Genomic DNA, 22,134 nt, shown 5'->3' on the forward strand with positions numbered 1-22,134 from the left:
GTGACCTAAAATTGACACCTCTAGTCAAACCTTGCTATGCACTTTTTTTATATAGCTTAAATATAATTTTTTATACAACATCAAATTCTAACATGAAGTTATAAATAAGGAGAAAGGAATAATCGGGCCCACTTAGTCAATTGTACACAAATATTATACCTACTGTATATAAATTTGGATCTAATAAGATCTAAATTTTTTTATAACATTTGTTAGTAGAAAAAAAATTTCATAGAAATAAGGTTTGAATTATGATATTACTTTGCTATCAAATGCAGCTCATGCGTATCCTAACCCTGAGGAGAAACTTTGGTAAAACCATCCTCTTTATTTCGCTGGGAAATTGTATAACCAATATTACTAACCGTTGTGTAGCCAAGCCATCATCACCGTCCAATTCAAAACGAACAGTTGACCATGCCCCTCGAACTTCGATGTTTATCAGACCATTTTAAGTAAATCATTCCGCAAATACATCTTCAGGAGTCTGTTCGTATTCCGCATAAGGCGACGGAGAGATACGGCGGCAACGGTAAAGGTAAAGAGAGCGGACGCTTTTAAAGGAAACCGAGGAAGAGAGAGAGAGAGAGAGAGAGACTGAATCTCTAGTGAAATCCCTGCAAGGGTTTTGCAATTCTTTTCAAGCTTACTTCTCTAGGTCCGTAAAATCTTCCTTCCTTCTCTTAGGTTTAATCGATACCTTCGCGTCGGGAGATATTGGCGAAGATTTAAAGCCCTATGAAAGCTACATGCAATCAACTGGGAACCGAATCCAAGCTCTGCTCTATCTTGCTTTTTGCTAATGTTGATGCAGGGATTTTCTGAGGAATGTTGATTTAGTTAAAAGCTATTTATTTTATTGCCAGAAATGGTGTTTTTCCGATTTTGGTGTGGTAAGTTTGCGTCTCTTGGGTGTTTATGATGTCATTTGTGGAAGAACACAAATAAAACAAAAATACTAATTTTCTTCTTTAAAATAAGAGAAGATTTCAACTATCGCACTTTAAAATATTTTTAGGCTTAATATAGCCCACCATTCCTAGAGTCACATCCTTCCAAAATGAGATTACAACCACACAAATAAACAAAATATTTAATAAAACTAAAATATTAAATTTCTCTTGATAGTTATCTACATATCCACCATTAACTTCCACTTGATAGTTATCCTTATTATCTGAATAATTTGAATTTATCAACAATCTAGTTGAGTTGGCATTCCCTCCAAAGCGGTTGCTCGGGTTTTAGTGGGAGATTACAAAGCTTGCTCTTAATCTTTGCTAGGATTTTGCAAATCACAATGACCTCCCAAATTTAGGGTTGCAAGCTTCTCCAATAGAGATCTTTTCTAGGTATGTAAAGCCAAGGAACGTGAGAGTAACCAGCTTAGTCTCATATCTTATAGGTGAAAGATAAATCAGACAGTTGGTTAGTAAACGTACAGTAACTGCTTCCATAGGCGGAGTTCTTTATCTAATAATAATTATTAAATATTAAATTATCATCCATTTATTTATTTATTTTTGCACTGCTAATAATCTAATTAATTAAGGTGAATGGTACATTTTGCTTTTTCTCGCTTTTTTCGCGCAACAGAAATGTTGCGGCCGCGCACTTATGACTTAGTACGAGAGATCTCCTCTAAAGGATTTAGCTAAAGCTAAAACTGAAAGCCGAAAGGGCTTAAATCTAATTGTTTTGGTGGCTTAATAGAGCAACAAGTTCGTCAACGAGAAAACATGCTCTAATTTGTATAACTCTTCCTTTTAAAGTTATTTATTAATCCATAAAAGTCACCAACATTTTTTTTCTGAACACATGAAAAGCATCAATGGTTCATTTTCCCCTTTACTTCTCTCTCACGACTCACGAGTCAAGACCTCGACCACTGCTTTAGTTTTCCCTTTCGCTCTCTCTCACCCCCAAACAAAGACCGTATGTGGCATATGTTTATGCCTTATAAGCTCAAAGGTTCATGTTATTTGCATTATTAATTTTGATCTTACAGCTCCTCTTAGCTCCGGTAATGAGACGACAATCAGAACTATTTTAATATATTCTAACATTCCAAATGAGACGACAAGCATAACTATTTTAATTTAGACATGTTGCGGGCTAGAATATACGCGGCGATAGAATTGTAATTCTACATCTTCGCGTTGCATGAATATTCAGCTCACACACATAGAACACAAGAATTTTTACGTGGAAAACCTTGGAAAAGGGGGAAAACCACCGGGCTTAGCACAGTTGAATAGAATTTTGTATCGAGATTCGTATCCGATGAAGATAATTTTTGATGATATATCAAGGCCCCCCCTGAACATAATTTCTGGCTCCGCCACTGACTGCTTCTCACCTATAAATTTAAGTCATTGAGTTAGAATTTGAACTCTGGTTGTTTAATTTAAACTATCTAATGGATAATATTAAAGCTCAAAATTTGACTAAAATTGATTAGAAATACCTAGAGGTTCATCCTCCTCTATAAATGTAAACTTTACTCTCTTTTGATTATTTTTTACTATTTTCTTTCTTTATTTAAGTTTTTTTCCTTCATTCTTTTGGGGTTTCTTGGATCTAGTATGATTTCACATTAGAACATAATGGGGAATATTTAAAATCCTAAGGTGTTGTTTGGATGCAGGATTTGAACAAGATTTAAACATGATTTAACATAATCCTGCAAAATAACAAAAATGATAATTTTAAATCCTACATAATCTTAAATATCCTTCCTTCTTCATTTTGCCTTAAATACCAGATTTAATGAACCCAATAGTTCTACGGATTCAGGCCATCTCCAATTGAAAGCTAAGCGACGAACATTACATTTGCCGTCCGCCACCAGCCCACCCGAACGTGAATTTCAGCGGCATTTTTGCGATGTGAACAATGTGAAGCTAATTTTGGCGTTGCACCATGACAAACACAATATTTTTTATTTTGAAAAATCAGAAAAATTGATAAATGTAAAATATGATTAAAAATAATCATTAAAAAAGAGATGAAAAGAATATACACTATATATAATTATATATATATATATATTGGAGTTTAGAAATGGAGTTCTATTGGAGACAAATTACTATTTAATGTGACTATTTCTATATTTTGAATTGGAATATGAGTTTTCGGTTGGAGACGGCCTTACGGGATTCAGGAGAAGAAGTGTGCCAAAGGGTGAAAGATCGTTATCTTCATTGTGAGCTCCTGTTGAGACTTTCTATCCACCGCCATTGAAGGAAACAAAGAAGCTTTGGAAATTTTTTAAAATGCCAATTCACACAAAGCATGAGAAGCTAAAGCAGTAATGAAGAAATGATGACAAGGAAAAGCAAACCCTAGACATGCCTAAGGCTCCTAGAATAACATTTATGATGCAAGAAAATCTAGATATTTTTATATTTTATTTTGCTTGTTGGCAATTTGAGTATTTATTTTTGGGTTATTTTGTCCTTAGTGGGCTTGGCCCATGTCTACCTATATTGGCTAGTGATTGTGTATTCCCCATGCAAATTTAGATTCATTGCTGGCTTTTTTATTTTTTATATGTATATTTCGATTTTTGTTACCCATGCTGATTTTTTTTTCTCATAGGATGGGCTGTTGGTTTTCCAAGCAAAATTACTCCTGTTGGTTGTTCGTTTTCCCCTCTTGGATATTTCCTAGATTAGTGTTTTGTGTTATCAAGATAAGGCTCTTATTAGTTACTTGAGGGGGCACATTTATGTGGGTTGTTGGATATTTTTCCTACTATAAAAGGGGCTATTTTGGCTGCTAGAGAGAGATGGTTTTGTGAAAAATATTTGGTACAAAAATCTGCAGGTTTATATAGCTTGCGAGCTATTATCTTCTACCTTCCTATTTCCTAAAAAATTCATTTCGAACTTCTATCTACTTCTTCTCTTCACAGTTTCCATTCCACTTGTATCTTTTTTCTTAAAATTTTTATAAGTTATAGTGTGTCTTTTGTTTATGTTTTAAGGAAGAAAGTTGTCTTCTAGTTTGCAATTATAGTGTAATTTTTTATTTCATCAATTTGGTATCAAAGCACCTAGGTTGTCGTGTGAGTTTTTTTTTTTAAAATCAAAAACAAAAAGATGGAAAATAAAAAAAATCTACTAATTGAAGTTCCAATTCAAGATGAATTTGATCCTACAACTTTTGAAAGTCAGCCAACTATTCCTTGGATTCAAGAGGATAAATTTTCAATAACAAAATATGTTCCACCTCAAGCATGTTCTTTTATCCACTTCAGAACGAGTTTCTCAAAATTCGAAAACATCTATATTTATGTGCAGAAAGATATGAAGCTAAGAAGTATCAGCTTCAATCCGAGTTTGAACAAGAAAAGGATATGATCCGAAAGAGTATGAATCTTTAATTCAGGAAACAAAAGAGGGCATTCGAAACATCTTGAAAGTTATGAGTCGATCTCATCACGGGATGAGATTTCTCCACCAAGGGAGAATTGATGCAAGCAAAGCTAGATATTTTTATATTTTCTTTTGCTTTTTTGTTGGCAATGTCGGTGTTTATCTTTGTGCTATTTTGTCCTTAGTGGGCTTAGCCCATGTCTGCCTATATTGGCTTGTGGTTGTATTCCCCATGCAATTTCGAATTCATTGTTGGTTTTTTATTTTCCTAAGAAGATTTCAATTTTTGTTCCCCATGCTGATTTTGGTTTCCCATAGGGTGGGCTGTTTGTTTTCCAAGAAAAAATATTGCTGGTGGCTTTTCGTTTTCCCCTCCTTGATATTTTCTAGATTAGTATTTTGTCTCCTCAAGATAAGGCTTCTATTGGTTACTTGAGGGGGCGCATTTATGTGGGTTGTTGGGTGTTTTTTCTACTATAAAAGGGGCTGTTTTGTCTTCTAGAGAGAGATGGTTTCGTGAAGAGTGTTTGGAACAAAAACCTGCGGGTTTATAGAGCTTGAGGGATATTATCTTCTACCTCCCTATCTCTTAAAAAATTTGTCTCGGACTTTTACCTTATTTTCTCCACGGTTTCAATTCCACTTGTATCTTTCTTCTCAAAGTTTTTATAAGTTGTAGTGTGTCTTTGTTTTAATAATATTGTTATCTTGTTTATGCTTGTCTATATTTTAAAAAAGAAAGTTGTCTTCTAGTTTACAATTTTAGTGTTTTTTTTTGTTGCATCAATATACAAAAACCAATGAGAAGAGAAATCATAAAAATAGATGGGGAATGGTAGAGAAGAATACCATTCATGTCCAAAACTCCATTGTCACTCTGATTAGCTTTTCTAATTTTTACGTTATTTTTTCTAGTTATAATAATAGTAAATCATTGGAGAAAGATAATTAGTTGATTGGGTGATAACAAAATTCAGATTAATTATATAGCTGACGATAAGATTGAGATATTCATTTAGAAATCCATTGTTTAATAAGAATTTACTATATTTCATTAGTTTAATATTTTATTAATTAATAATTAATTATAGTATTAATATATAATAAATATAATTTAATTAATTTTATTAAAATTTATAAAAAAAATTAAACTAAATTTAATAATATTAAATCATATAAATTAAATGCAAATGAAGTAATCTTAATAATTAATATTAATTACTAATTTGATATTATTAAAATCTGAAATAAGTAGTCAAATAATTCATTAAAGTTTAATTGGTTTTAACATTTATTTTGCTAGATAATTTTTATGTTTTAAAACATAATAAATTCAAAATTTATAGAATTTACCAAATCTTGAGTAAAATCCTACTTAAATGCAAACAACTCCTAGAAATTATATCTATAATGCTTTTTTACTTATGTGTTATATAACGAATATATATGAAAAGGTTAGAGTAGCTCCAGTGGCGGAGATGATTAGAGAGAGTCGTCTTAGATGATTTGATTACATAAAACATTGACCTTTTAAAGACCATGTTAGGAGAGTAGATGTATTAGAGTAGCCTATGCTAAGAAAAGTAGAGGTAGATCTAAAAAAACTTAGTAAAAAAATATAAAAAAATGACTTTGTTTAAAAATATAAAAAATCATCTTTTTTTTAAGATTTAAATGAGAATTTGACTCTAAATATGACATAATGAGGAAAAAGAATTTAGGTAGTCAACCCCATGTGATGGAATAAAGGCTTGTTGATGTTGTTGTTGTTGTTATTATTTTAATATTGATAGGAGATTTTTGTGGGAGTGATGATTTGATTTAAAATTGTCACTTTTTTTCCCAGGAAGGGTTCCTTCTAGAGTTTGATGCGGTGAGGTTGTATTTTTGTGGGTGTTTATGTTGTTATCGGGTTGAAATGGAGCTCCCTCCAAGAGTGGCTTCTGCCATGAATGCAATGAAGGCCCTTGGATTAAGCTGGGAAATAACAAAACCCGTTCTTAAGGATCTTCTCAAGGTGTATAAATACAATTGGGAACATATTGAATGTGAGAATTACAGAGTTCTTGCAGATGCTATTCTTGATTCTTTGGAGTTGATGGTATTGGTTTGTTGTTAATTCTTTTGTCTTTGTTGCCGACTTGGTAGTTTTGTGCATTTTTTTTAAAGTTTCTTTATTCTTATGTTTCAGGATAATGATTTAAAGAAGATTACTCGTCGTGATGATGATCTTGATAAAAAGGTTGATGTGAGTAGATAATTTTCTTATTTAGTCAACAACTTAATTTCCCTTCTCTTTTTCACCTTTTTCCCTTGTAATTTTTTTCTTGAATCATAGTGCATGCTCGTATTTTTACCAGGTTGAGAATAACTCATTTAGTGGAAAGAGAGCCAAGGTAAATGACCATTGTATGAGTAAAGTACCTTCAATGGAAATGAATAGTGCAGCACATTTCATTAATTTCTATTCACATTATTATTTTACCAGGTTGAGAATGACTCATTTAGTGGAAAGAGAGCCAAGGTAAATGATGCACTGTATGAGTTAAGTACCTTCAATGGAAGTGAATAATGTAGCACATTTCATTAATTTATGTTCACATTATTATTTTACCAGGTTGAGAATGACCTATTATGTGGAAAGAGAGCCAAGGTAAATGCCCACCGTATGAGTAAAGTACATTCAATGGAGGTGAATAATGTAGCACATTTCATTAGTTTCTATTCACAATATTACTTTTAATGGCCGCTAAATGCATCAGCCTAGCAATGATGCTTGTTTTGACAAACGACCAAGCCATGAACCACCGAAGAATGAGCACAAAAACAAGGCTTCAACGCTTGGAGATAAACCTCGACAACTGGAGAATCCTATTTCAATTGCTGCCCCTCCGCGACCACTTCCTGCTAGAATAGTTGGTATGCTAACCTTTCTTACCTCTGTCCTTAGTGTAGCCTAATGCTAACTTTTTAATTACCATTTTATTTCAAGGGAAATTTAGAATAATATGAACCAATGTTTTTGAGGCTCAGGAAGTGAGAAATGGGCATTATGCTTGTTAATTAGAAAAGCGATGCTGTTACTTGGTTACAACTATGAGAAAAGTGGATTTATTTTTGTAGGTGTTAAATGGTATCAAGCTATGATGCACCGACACTTCTTCTCAAAGAGGCGTGCAGTGTCCGACACCGTATCCGACACGACACTCGTCCGACACGTGTCGGACACGCCGAAAATGTGTCTGATTAAAAAATATTAAATAGAAATTGGACACGCGTGTCCGACACATGTATCTTAAATATTTTATGAATTTTTTTAAATATAATTTCTTGTATTTGGTGAGATTTAAACTAAATTTCTTATTTCCACAACACCAAATCAACGTCCACATTTAATACACAATCATCGAATATTGTCATTTTCATTTCTTTTTGGCAGTGAAGGTATTTTCATCTCCTTTCTCGGTGACTGATAAACGACATCGACGTCTGACTCTCGATATCTTAATACTAATCATTTTAAGCACAAATTATAGTTAAATGACTTATTATTTTCAAATTACTTTTTAAAATTATACTTATTTAATTTTTATACATTATTTTTTAAATATAAAAACTATAATACCGTGTCCAACCCGTGTCCTATATTTTCAATAATTGACGTGTCCAGTGTCCGTGTCGTGTCGTATCTGTGTCCGTGTCTGTGCATCATAGGTATCAAGTTATGATAATACGAACTCTCATCCATTATGATATTTTTCTTTTTGGCCTACAAGACCTCACAATTTTGTCCTATCGATACACACTTTCAAGAAGATTACCCATCCTAGGAATGTTCCAACATGAGTCTGTTTAAATTTGATGTTTTCAATTAATGAAACTCTAATTATCTAAAGTACTATTAAAAAGCTAGTTTGAAATCACTCAAATGAAAACTCAACCTTTAAATTTAAGATAAAGATCTAAACCCTTTATTTACATTATTAGCCATGATATAAACTCTACTATGCATGCTTATTTGTTTCTTTTTTTTTTTATTAATGTTCATTTGTTTATGATTATCATTTTAATTATAAAAAAGTATATTCCTGAAAGATGGATGAAGATGATAATTCATTATACTTAACCTATGTTAAGAATAAAAAATTACATATTTATTATGTCTTTCTATTTCTGTGTTCTTCATGATGAACAAAGATAATTTTGGTATAATTTTATGTAGTTTTAATGTACATGTCCAATGTTATGCGAGGTATAAATTAACAAGATTATCTTGAATGACAAGCTTAACAAAATTTTATCAATTGAAAAAAAAAAATTGCAAATCAAATAAAAATAAAGAGTTTTTATTGGATTTTTTTTTTGAATCTTATCATAGCACTCTTTTAAATTATGAACAATAAATCAAATTTTTTTTTTAACATAAAATATATAGAAATATATAAAATTTGTCGGTAGATAGCACCCAAGAGAGTTTCATATTTTATTAAATAAGCATAATTAAGTTAATCTATGTGAGTGCATGTGCGCTTTTACTGGACACATCAAATAGGGTATTGATGTTTAAGAGTTTTAATTTCTTGTATTTAAGAGATCTCATAGTCTCCTTGACTAAGAAGTTAATATCCTCATAGCATATTTCCTAGAATTATCCAATGGATAGAGGGGACCCATTATATATAATTTGTCCAAATTGAGTTCAAGGTATGGATCCTATGTTGTATGCAATAATTTATTTTTCATGAAACTTAGTTAGTTTTCTTCCAAATGGCATGCCAATAATAACATTTCGAACAATCCAAACTATCATGTATCAAGCTGTCATTCTTTTGGGCCTAATAGGCTTTACTAATTTATTTTTCTTGTTGTAACTGCTCAGGACATAATAAAACTCAGATTGATTATTTTCTTACAAAAGAAATAAATTATCTAGATTGCAAAAAGTATAATGTTATTCCAAGTAAATGTTTACATATCCAATATCACTTATTAGTTTTAGACTTTTAGACTTTAATATGAAGGGTTGAAAAATCAAAAATAAAATAAAATATTATCCTAGAATTAGATAAAGGTATTTAAAGAATACTAATAAAAAAATTTTTTAGGGTAAGATTCAATTTCTTAAGATTTGTATTGTTCATGAGGAAGATAATGTTATGTGAAAAAAAATAGTTATATTAATAATATTATAAGGTATATACTTGGAGAATAAAAAGGAAAAGCTTGGTGGTGAATTCAAAATATTACAAAAAAAAAGATACTTTATTGTAAAAATTGGTTTAGATGTAAAAGCTCAAAAAATTAGAAAATATACAAAGGAGTCATATGAATTTTAAGAGAGCAATATGTGATTCAAAGAATTTAACTTTTAATTTTTTATATAATAGATTATATACGAAAGAGGGTAAAAATGTTTGTATAAGTTAGTTAAGCAAAGATATGAGAAGTAAAAATTTAGTTAATGTGAAATGTATTAAGGATAAAGATAAAAAATGTTTTTCTTATAAGAGAATATTTAACATAGATAGATGATATATATTTTGATCAACTTTTCAATGAAGGTAGTCATAATATGATTGACTTCAATGACCCTACACCCTAAATAAAATTATATATTTTATTTTTATCATCGTGCTAATAAAATCAAAGTTTAAGAGACTTTAAAAAAATGAACCGTGAAAAAGTATGAGCTGATGATATTCCAATAGAAGTGTGAAAATGCTTAGGAGATTAAGAAATTTCTTAGCTTACTAAACCTTTTAATATTATTTTGAAGACTAAAAAGATGTCAGATGAGTGGAGAAAAAGTGTGTTGGCTCCTAAGAATAAAAGTGATGCACAAATGTGTTTAAATTATGAAGAAATTAAGTTGTTGTGTCATACGTTAAGATTGTGGGAAAGAGTAATTGAGCATAGGTTATGATGTAATACTATTGTTTCATAAAATCAGTTTGGATTCATGCTAGGTAGGTTTACTATGGAAGCTATGCATTTGTTGAGAGATTTGATGGATAAGTATAGAGAGAGTAATAATATATATATATATATATATATATATATATATATATACTAAATTCGAGAAAACACATGATAAAGTTTCAAGAGAAATGTTGATCTCAATACCAGTGTTAGGGTCGAGTCGGCCGTGCACGATAAGTTTCGAAAGAGAAAGAGCGTGACGTCAAATGAAACTTGCCCAATGCATATTGACCAAAAATTCAAATAACTGAAATGACCTTTGTTCTTGAAACGGATAGCGCCATGACATTCGGGACAACTAAAAGCTAAGATCGACATATATATTGGTTGGGGTTGTTGATGAAAATATTAAAATTATACACACTGGTCGAGGTTGCATCAATGTGCCTGAACGACGACGATGTGGTGACCTGATTGATGCATAATTAATTCAAAAAAATATCCACCATAAAAAATCAACTTCTTCAATTTTATTTTTAAAATTGACGTGGAATTTAAAAAAAAATGAAATATTAATAACTAAATTTCCCTAATAATCCTAATAAATCCCTCTCCCCTCACTTAAACCTAAACTCACCAACCGTTTGCTCACGCACGCCACTCATGACTCAAACTCATGCTCACTTGACCCTCTCTCCCTCTCGACTCTCTCCACCTCACTTGCCCAACTTGCCACCATTGACCACTTCCGCCACCATCACCTAGGTAAGAACTCCTCCATCTCCTCCTCTTCTTCTTTCTTCTTTCCTTCTCCTTCTTTTCTTCTTCTTCTTCTTCTTCTTCATTTCTTCTTCTTCCTCCCTCATTTTCTCTTCCTCTTCCTCTCCTTTGTGGGCTCCGAAAATTCGGCCTCGGCCTCCACTCGCGTTTCTTATTCGGCGAGGGAGTTTTAACGAACTAAGTTCCAAGGTAAATTTTGGAAGGCAGATGGGTTTGTAGATAAGACACTACCCAGAGATTTCGCCCTCATTTGGTGAGGACTTTATGATCTGAGTTCTGGTTTCCTATAGGCGCAAGCCCCTATAATTAATTACCCTCACCGGTCACGAGAGAGAACTTTCGATTAAGGTAGTCGTCAATCAGAGACAACGTAAATACGTGTTATCTGGCATATAGTAGCAGTAATGGTTTAGGATATTGGTAGAATTGAATTTGGAAATGTGGGTTTTTGGATTTCGGTATATTTGATATTTAAAATAGGAAATTGCACCATCTAGCACTTAAAGCGGATGGTGGGGGAATGGGATGATGGACCGATCAAGATCCCATGGTTCCGTCGTCCCGGGCCATCTGGTCCCTTGTTCTACATTAGTCAGAGAAGGTAGTCGACCCATAACCTGACAGAAGGATCCTTGTCGGCAGCCATGGGTGCTTTTCCAAAGGACCTTGTAGACCGGGGTTGAATATGTGTCTAAGGGACAAATTTATAACCACCTTAGCTACGAGGGCTTTGGCCCTATCGATCATATCCTATGAATTATATCTCAAGGATTTAACGCCATTAAGGAGCGTATTGGCTCTGGCCATAACCGCTATATCTGTGGTGCCATTTGCGGCAAACGCCACTCGGTTCAGAGGGCCCCCCGGGCATAACCGTTTACCGCAGTGCCATTTGGCGGCCGAACTGCCGGTTAGAGGACACGTACCACGGTCCTTACTGGCAAAAGATTGTTGTTGAGAATGGATCCTAGTGATATTTTCGACTAGGCATTTGTCTCTTTGTGAGATAGATTTATTGATTTGTCCACCCGACAGACTGTTGCGGAGGGTGGGATGGACTTTGCTTTAAGTGTTTGATGGATTGATTTCATTTTTAAATATTTTGGAATTTTGGGATTTTTGAGATTTTTGTTGTTTTTGGATTTTTCTGGGATTTTGTGGGTGAGCACGTTTGAAAGTGTTTCTTAATGGAGCTTTGGTATTTGGAGATATTTGATTGGGAACCCTCCGGTTGAGATCTGCATTTCAACACGACCCATCGGGTGTGTTTGGAATCATTTGAAATATTTAGTTGAATTTTGTAGATGAACCCTTGTCGACTCTGTCGAGCTGTTGCAGATGATCGGGTTTCGTAGGCTTTTTGCCCTTATTAGTGAATTCATACTGTTGTAGGCCTTGATGGCCTAATATGAATGTTTTAAGCAATATACTGGTCGCCACAACTTTATATTTGCTAATGGTTCTGAAACACCTGTCGACTTCTATTGACCCGTATAGAAGGATCGGTTTCGAACCTGATTCACTTATCAACCCGCGCAGCATCCTTTGACGTCTCGTTTACCAATAACACGCTCGCCGGGCCCTTGCGGGTTTGGATTGTATTTATAATTAAACCCTTGTCGACTCCTTTTTACCTGCTAAGGAGGATCGGTTTAAATTTGATAACCCGCGCAGCATCCCTAGACGTCCCGTGTGTACCAATAAACGCTCGCCGGGGCCCATGCAGGGCTGAGATTTATACTTTCCCCTTTAGTGTACATATGTGTATACAGATTATAGTGCACGTGGGGGTACTATTAAATATTTGTAGACGCCTTATGTCTGCTGTACGGAGATGCAGTCGGTGTGGCGTGTTTTAGTTGTGGACGCCTTCTGTCTGCTTGTACGAATGTTGCAGTATTCGGTGGCGTAGAGCTTCTGAATAGACTTGTTCGCTGCTTCGTACAGGTAGACTGTCGTGCACTATTGTTGATTTTGTAGGCGGATCATAGTCAACTTAACTATCTCCTCCTTCATTTGTGGAGCTTGTAGATGAATGCTGTGTACATGATAGACCTTCACAGTCACATTGTGTGGCACACTTAATTTCTTCTAACATCTATGATCTCTTCGTCAGTGTTCGCACAGGATGTATAGGAGCTACCATACTTTCTTGCATGAAGATCAAGCTCTTTCTCCCATGACCCCTTTTTTTTAACTTAAAGATCACATATTACTTACAAACATACGTGATGATTTAGGAATATCCGTGGCGATCTTGGGCGAGACATGCTTGTGAACTTTTATTTGCAAGGGACAATGTATATTTACTCATATGTTTATATACACATCAACCTTCCTTCATCTTTATATGGTTATAAGTGTTCTTTTGCATATATTTGAATGATCACTACTTTTGACATCTCCATCTAGATCTTGTGCTCGTTGCTTCAAGGTTGATTTTCGAAGTAAATTATTTTGGAACTTTATTTAGTAACAATTCTGCTTGCTAGGAACTAAGACATTTGATAGTAATTTGATTCAATTGGTTGTAAAGGCATCTTGCCTCTAGTAGATTGTAGGGACACTTCATATTTTGCTTATATATGAGTGTTGTCAATCCATTTAGATTTGATTTGATTGAATGTTCAAGCCACCATATCACATCATCCCAAGCTCCCTTGTAGTTCATTGAGTTTGATCTTTCTATTGATGTATCTCTTTGAGTTGGATCATTTTTGGTGATAGAGATGAAGAAGGTTTCCTTCTATAAGACTCAAGTATATATTTTGTATGAGTTGAGTTTATTTTTGCGTTGAGTTCAAGTGTTGCATGACTGTTCAAATCAAGCTCTAATTTGTGTCTGTAGTCTTTTTCGGTCAAGCTCTTGGTATTCGAGTTCATTCAAATTCATTGCACCAATCTCCTTTGAGTTCAAATACAGTTCATGCTTATATGTTTGAATTCAAGTGCAATTTTACCTTCAAGTCAATGCTCGAGTTATTTGCACTTAGCTTTTTAAGCTCGAGTCTTTGTTCAAATTCACTTGAAATTCAGCCATTTCATGATTCACTATAGTTGTAGTTTAGGTTAAGTGAAATTCGATATGATTGGTCCAAATCTTAAGCTTCATTTAGGTCACAATGCAAGTTTTTTTTTTTGTTTAAGTCCTTGGATTTTCAATCCAATTTTGGCCAGCCTCCCGGCGTTCTCCCCGTTTAGGGAAAAACCAAGAGGCGACCATTTCCTCGACGCTACGTGGAGCGCTTAGGTAGGTGTCAAAAAAATGACACCGCGGTCGCGAATGAAAATTTTTATCCCCGCTGCTACGTGAGCATTTTAAGGGTTTTTATGTTTGTTGATTATAAGAAAGAAACAGTGTGTTAGAAAGAACACAGATTTTCCCCCTCTGCACCACTGGGCGTCGTTTCGGGTACTGTATATTGAAAAAAATAAGGACACCACATTTTTATCTCCCTTCGCGCAAGCGCGCACGGTTTCCCACCCTAAACGCTACTTGAGCGCCTCGGGGTTTGCCGGCTCGTTGCAAGCTTTGAAGAGGGATCCTTAAATCGTCGCAAGTATCGCACGTTTCCCAACCTAACGCTACGTGAGCCTCGGGGTTTGCCGTTCGTTGCAAGCATCGATAAAAGAACAATTTTTTTATCAAAATATTTTTTTTAATATGTAAATATATTAATATCTTTATATATAACAAATAATATATAACGATATATTATATATATAATTATATATATATATATACTATAAAATATATATAATTTATATACATATACTATATATGTATTAAATATATAATATACTATATATAAAGCACAAAGGAATAATTTTTCTTCAAAGGGAGAGAGATCGGGCATGGTCACGCACGGGTGAAGGAGATCGGGTAGCGTGAGCCTTGGGTGTGGCTGTTGGCTGCAGGCCGTGAGATCGCACAAGGGAAATGTCGGTAAGGGCGGATGGGACGGATGGCGCAGAGGAGTTCGGCTGGAGATCGGGTAGAGAAGAGGAGAGTGGAGGGGGAAGCGGTTATGGCAGGTAGGGAAAACAACTCTCTCTCTCTCTCTCTCTCACGGCTCAGGATTGGCACAGAGGAGCTTGGGGTTGGCTTCGGCTTAGTGGAATGGAGAGGAGATCGGTTGGAGGTTGGGGCTTCCGATTGGAGCAGTGAGCAGGAGAAGAGGGAGCTCGAGCGTGGAAACAGAGAAGGAGATCGGAGAGGCTTCGGACGGGATGAGGAGGAGGGGATCGTGGTTCAGCGACGGGAGCAAGCAGCGAACATAAGAGCCAACCCTTTCGTTTTACAGAAGCGGAGAAGGCGAGGATCGAGGCTCTGCGAACAGGAATCTCGCAGACATCCCGGAACGGCGCTGTGCTACAACGATTTTGCGGGATTTACGGATTGAGACGCGTAGGATTTGCTGGATTCGACGGATTCTCGATGGATACGAGGTTAGTCTGTTTTTTTTTGTTTCCTTTGTGCTTTATACAGAGGTCAACATCCTTCTCCTTTTATTTATTCTCCACAGCCTCAAAATCAATCAATCATACTCATTTTCCCATTCCCTGAATATTTCCATTTCCATTTCTCTCTAACATGTTACGACTAGGATGTCACAACAATGCATGATGCCATCTCTCTGATGTCACAACATCAATATTTTAAAATCATCTCAACATTGAAGTCTGATTTTATCTTAACATTGATGTCAGCACTAACAATTTCTACATCCACAATCATGCCCTCTACGCCATCTTGACATTTCTTCTTTTTTTTTTTCAATGTCATCTCAATATCGATGACCAACGTTGTTTTAACATCGAGGGCTCACACTATTTCCACATCAATGCTCAATGCCCATTGCACAATTTCGATGCTCGACTTTCGACAACATTACTGCATCCCCTCTTGATACCTAATACGACATCCATGGCTGACTCTTAACATTATAATATTAATCATTTTAAGCACAAATTCTTGTTAAATGACTTGTTATTTTTCATGTATTCTTAATATTCTACTTATTCAATTTTTATACACTATTTTTAAGATATAAAAATCATAATACAATGTCCAATTCATATCCCTGTCCTATACTTTAAATAATTGACGTATCGTTGTTGACATAATTTGTGTCGATTTGACTTGGATCGAGTCAAATCAGACCCAATTAAGCCCGATTGAGTTCGTTCAACTCAATTAAATTAAATCAACTCAAATCGAAATAAATCGACCCTATTCAAACTCAAATTGGGTCTTGCATAGACTCATTTTGTTCAGCCCAATCTCCAAAATTAATTCAAATCCTTCCCAATTCAGGAAAATTGAATATATGGCTTAGATTACCTTGAAATTCTTGCATCAACTCCACTTCCTTCCTATCAAATCTTAGGATTTTCTCGTTTAGAAGTGGATTTGGGGGGCTACAATAGGTATCAAGCTCAATCTTGGGCACTTGCAACTGAGTGTAGGTTGGCTAGGTTGGTGGAGGGTGCACGACCCTTCCGGATACGATGAGTAGCATGAATCTGCTCCACCCTTGATGTTGGTAGCCCTACAATCCTTAGCAGCCTAGCTTGTAGGGTTGCCATTGGGTGTTCAAGGTGATGCCAATCTCTAGGCAGATTTGGTCTCCTGTCCCTCCTATCTTTGGAATGAATCCCTTATTTTTTGCATCCTTGCTGTTGCTTTCTCCTGGCGACAAATTCATAAGAGCAAGTGGCTAAGGACTTAGCCACTTCATTGTACCCTTTAGCATTTACATGATTGTTGGTCAACTCCAACAGCTCTGCTAGAATTTCGAAGTGTCAAGCCTTGCTGTATATTCTGTCTGAATTTATTTTGTATATCTTTTGGATGATTGTACTTATTAATGGAGGTTAATTCAATGGAATATTGTATAACGAAAGCTTATGGCAATCAATATGCTAATTGTGTCCTTTTTCTGTTTGTTAATTAGTCACTGCAGCTTACCGTAATCATTTAAAAATGAATAAGCTGCATTAATTAGGTCAATTACAACTGCCATGCCATTGCAAATAATGTCAAGCTCAAATGTAGGTTCGAGTAGCAGTAAAGAAAGCTCATTACATGACAATGGCAAAAATGCTTCCACTGATGTGGATAGAAGTGCTCAGAATTCCTCCTCAATCAGGATTGAGTTAGCTTCTTCATTGTCAGGGGAGGTGAGACTTGTGATTCTATATGATCCAGCACTACCTTGTCCTAATTTCCAGATCCCAAGCTTGGAAATTCTTTGCAAAATGGTGGAGGATAGATGTCTGAAGTCGTATAAGATCCTTGAGCCGCATTTTTCACTTTTGAGGTTGCTGAAAGAAATGTGTCATTGTGTTATGGAATTAAGCTCCAATTCTTCAGAAGAACGAGGAAATATTGTACGTATAGCTTTTTATTAGATGAATATTGCATGTATGGTTCATGCACTTTCAAAATCACTATAAACGTAGCTGGTTTGCAGGATAGGTTTCAAGGAATGAATCCAATCATCTCAAATGGTCAACCAGAGTATGCAAATCTCCAAAACTACTCAAACAATAAGAGTGAGAGAGGTAAGGATTCTGAAGATATCAGAAATTCAGAAGCTCTAGCAAATGATTCACTTGGTTTAGTTGTGTTCCAGCCCCAGCATTCTTCTAGTAGTACGAAGACTGTTGCATTTTGTGACACAGACATTAGTAGGGGTGAAGAAAATTTGAAAATTTCACTTGCAAATGGACCCGCAGAGCGATATCCACCATTTCACTACATTCCTAGAAATATTGTTTACCAGAACGCTTATGTCAATATATCGCTAGCTCGAATTGGAGATGAGGATTGTTGCTCTACTTGTTCTGGAGATTGTTTAGCAGCATCTATTCCATGTCCATGTGCAAGAGAGACAGGAGGAGATTATGCTTATACTTCAGATGGTCTTATGAAGAAGGAATTTCTGGATGCCATCATCTCAATGAAGCGTGATCGGCTACAGAAGCACCTATATTTTTGTAAAGATTGCCCCATTGAGAGAATAAGAAATGAGATGATGCCAGAACCATGCAAGGGACATTTGATTAGAAAGTTTGTGAAGGAGTGCTGGAATAAATGTGGATGTAATAGAATTTGTGGAAATAGACTGGTGCAACGTGGAATAACAAGGAATTTGCAGGTCATACTGCTCTCCTTTTTTTGCAGAAGTTGGATTATATACTTTGTAGCTATTTTTTCTGTCCACAAACTTTAAATTTAAGATTTTTATCCTTTTTTTTTTTTCAAGAAACAGTCAATTTAATGTGTAGGGTTTGATAGCATGATTTAACGTGAATCTTGAACCTTCTCATTTTCTGCCACCAGGTGTTTTGGACTGTAGAAGGCAAGGGATGGGGGCTCCGTACCCTTGAAGAACTTCCTATGGGAGCTTTCATATGTGAATATGTTGGTGAAATTCTTACTAATACGGAGCTTTTTGATCGCCAGTTACTTGTGACTGGCAAGATGAGGCATACGTATCCTGTTCTACTCGATGCAGACTGGGGATCTGAACAAGTTCTGAAAGATGAAGAGGCACTTTGTTTAGATGCAACGTTTTACGGGAATGTTGCTAGATTTATCAATCATAGGTAAATTTTCTTTTACATTGTATGTTACATGCATTCTTTATTTTGTTAAAATTTTCTATTTTTGTTTCAGAGGTAGTATTCCTTAAATTTATATTCTAATGCATGACCAACCTTATTAGTTAGTTGTATTTATAAATTTTTGGAGTAAAAGCTCAAAATAGTCTCCCAATTATTGATAAATGTCTAATTTAGTTTTAGAGTTTTGCATTGCTCCAATTTAGTCTCTCAACTATTTAAAATTGATCCAATTTAGTCCTAAAGCCTAAAATAAGAGTTAAAGTTAAACTCCAAATTTAAATATAAAAGTATTTTAGGTACTACAAACTCCAAAGCTAAATATGAGGATATTTTAGGTATTTAACAAATATGAGGGTATTTGTTAAAAAAACTTTAAATTAATTTCTGGAATATCAAAACTATAGTTCAATTTTTGTTGACTAAATATGTGATAAAGACTTTAAGAGCTCTAAATGACAACTTCACATCTTAACAACAAGAATCCTCTTTATATGCAATCAAAAGAACTTTCACCAACTTATTTTCAGGATATATAAAAAAAGACATCAACAATATTCCACCATTGATTTCAGTTTAAACAAGAATAACTAAACTTGATTTTAAAAGATAAACAACATGTCTCAAATTAGAAACAAAACAGTCATTGTAGATCAAAACTTCTAAGAACAAAAATATCAAAATCATATGAACGAAGGATATTAAGAAGATAAACAAACCTAGCTGTCTCTATGTCACACATCGCAATCCATCTCCGTCTCAGGATGTCGAAGCTCATCGTGATCGATCACGATCACTCTCAGTAGAAGATGTCTATGGAAATCAAATTAAAGCACATCATCTCGTTCGCGGTGCATCTCGCTCACGACCTACTCACAATGCATTTTCTCACTCGTAGAACATCATCATGCTTGCAAATGCAAGTCTTCTCCCTCACACAATCAGTCTCTAGTTTCGTCTACAGGTATTTGTAGGCTCCAAAAATTTGCGCCCCAACCTCCTTGTTTTCTTTTGGGGGAGTTTTAACAGATTAGGTTCCGGGAAAAAAATTGGGAAGGCAAATTGGATTTGTAGATAAGTCACTGCCCAGAGATTTCACCTTCATTTTGCGAGAACTTTATAATATGAGTTTTGGTTTCCTAATTCCTATAGTGCAAGCCCCTATAATTAATTACCCTTCCATATAACGAGAGAAAACCTTCGATTAAGGCTAGTAATTAATCAGATATGTAAAGACACATAGTATATGGCATATAGTAGCATCATGGTTTTGGTTGTTTGAAAACTTGATATTTAAAAATTGAAATTTTCACCATCTTGCATTAAAGCGAATGGTGGGGGAATGGATGATGGACCTGATCAAGATCCCATGCTTCCGTCATCTCGGGCTATCATGATCCCTAGTCTACTTAGTCATAGAAGGTAGTCGACCCAACTTGACAGAAGGATCCTTGTCAGCAGCCATGAGTTGCGTCGTCCAAGGGTACCTTATAAACATGGGGTGGATATTTGCCTAAGGGGACAACTTTAAGTTCACCTTAATTGACAAAGAGTTCAAATTTGTCTACCTCGACAAATTATTGCGAATGGTAGATAGATTTTGTCTTAAGCGTTGATGATTGATTTCAATTTTAAATATTTTGAGCTTTGATATTTTTGTAGTTTCATGGGTGTTTGGGAGCATTTTGAAGCATTTGGAGGCATTTGCAATATTTGGAGGTAACCCCTCCGGTTGAGATCTACGTTCAACACGGCTATCATCGGGGTGACTTATAGAGAATTTTATTTATGGGTTTAACCTTGTCCATTTTGTCTACATGTCAACAAAAGATCAAGTTCATTATAGGCTTTATGCCATTGGCAGTTAACCATTCATTTAATAAACTTTGAAGGCCTAATATAAACTATTAAATAAATATCCCGGTCGATATCATGACCTTATATTTGTTTGTTAGTTCAAGCCATGTTAACTCCCTTCCTATCAAGGAGGGGAATTGGACTTGAACTTAAGTTCACTTTTTAACCTATGCATCATCCTCAGATGTCACGTGTGTAATACAATATGTTTGTCGGGGCCCATACAGGTTCATGATTGCATGTGCACTTCTCTGTATTTAGGTGTATACATATCATAGTGCACGTGCGGGGGCATTTTTGGATATTTGACGTATCTTCTACAGCAGCTTGTAGGAGCTTGTGTTTGTCATAATCCTTTTGTATTTGTTTGTCGGTAATGTGTTGAGTACACGATTGGTATTCTTCAGCGGCCTGGAGGAGCTTGTATCTACTGCGTATTATCTGGTGTTTGCTTGCATATAGCATGTAATGCGTATGACCGATCTCCTACAACCCCGTAGATATTTGTACTTTGCTATGTATTATCTACTCTTGCTTTTAGGGAGCCGGTGCATATGCAGATTGTATAATTGATGTGTTCTCTTGAAGTTGAAGGGTTGTTGATTACAATTAGGAGACACTGGTCATATGCAGATTGTATCAATTATCTTCCTTCGTGGATGTTACATTGTGTGCATTGCACATTCTCCGCGCTTTGCTTATGAGCATGTTATTGCATCATCTTCTATTGTCATCCATATGTGGCTTGCTTGTTATATACATCATGGATCTTTTGTCCTTGAAGGTGACTTCGGAAAGCTCCCTAGTGATAATTGTCTTTACGACATTTTTGTCCTATTTGGCATGAAGGCTTTTGAATGCTTGTGGGAAAACTTCGTGCTATTGGTTGTAGGCATATTACCACATTCTCCATTTGATCATTGCATGCATATTGATTTGCTTGAATGGTCTGAGATAATTTTGTTTTATCATTTCTTATATGTCTCTTGAGAGCTTGTTTTCCATTCATCATAAATCCCTATGTCTATCGCAATCGTCTCAGATCAACTAATTGCATGATTGAGATGAACATTGTGAATCAATCGCTATCATCCATATGCAAGTTTTGTTATCCATCAAAGGCATCCTATCTTATCATGAAATCAGGTGGTGTCCCTTACAACTTTCGTATTGCTTGTGAGCGAGTTATGTTCGCAACTTCATTAATTGACACATATAAACAAGCCGTATTGTTGTTTTGCCCCTTATAAGTCCTTCATTTGATCACTTTAATTTAATGACTGAATAATCATGATTGTAATTCAATATTTTCATCTTCATACTGATCATGTATTCATTGATTTTTTGCTTGCACAATCAAATTCATTAATTAACACTCATTTTTTTAAAGTGATTATTCAATCATTAAATTAAAGTTTGATTCTTTATTGTGCAAACTTAATACTTCTACATTTAGTTCAAGTTTAAGTTCAAATCGTTTGAGTCCAAGTCGTCGTTGTTCAATGTGTGAGTTCCATTTTGTTCATACCCAGTTCAAGTTCAAGTTTACAAGTCCCCTATTCAGTCCAAA

The 22,134-nt window shown here is 35.0% G+C and overlaps 1 protein-coding gene across 3 annotated transcripts in view; it reads left to right on the forward strand.

The window, feature by feature from the left end:
• Positions 1 to 577: 577 nt before the first annotated feature.
• Positions 578 to 22,134, forward strand: part of LOC110109382 (histone-lysine N-methyltransferase SUVR4) — a gene marked incomplete at its 3' end in the record, with an annotated part of 36,227 nt that continues 14,670 nt past the window's right edge. Inside the window, 10 exon segments of one of the 3 annotated variants that reach the window (XM_020840425.2) lie at positions 578 to 658; positions 6,226 to 6,480; positions 6,571 to 6,627; positions 6,740 to 6,775; positions 6,868 to 6,903; positions 6,997 to 7,071; positions 7,142 to 7,298; positions 17,137 to 17,471; positions 17,555 to 18,241; positions 18,427 to 18,692. In XM_020840425.2, coding sequence (XP_020696084.1) covers positions 6,298 to 6,480; positions 6,571 to 6,627; positions 6,740 to 6,775; positions 6,868 to 6,903; positions 6,997 to 7,071; positions 7,142 to 7,298; positions 17,137 to 17,471; positions 17,555 to 18,241; positions 18,427 to 18,692 — 1,832 coding nt within the window. 3 annotated transcript variants of the gene reach the window in all.

The sequence above is a fragment of the Dendrobium catenatum genome, unplaced genomic scaffold (assembly GCF_001605985.2).
Source record: "Dendrobium catenatum unplaced genomic scaffold, ASM160598v2 fragScaff_scaffold_231, whole genome shotgun sequence".
In the NCBI taxonomy this organism is placed as follows: domain Eukaryota; kingdom Viridiplantae; phylum Streptophyta; class Magnoliopsida; order Asparagales; family Orchidaceae; genus Dendrobium; species Dendrobium catenatum.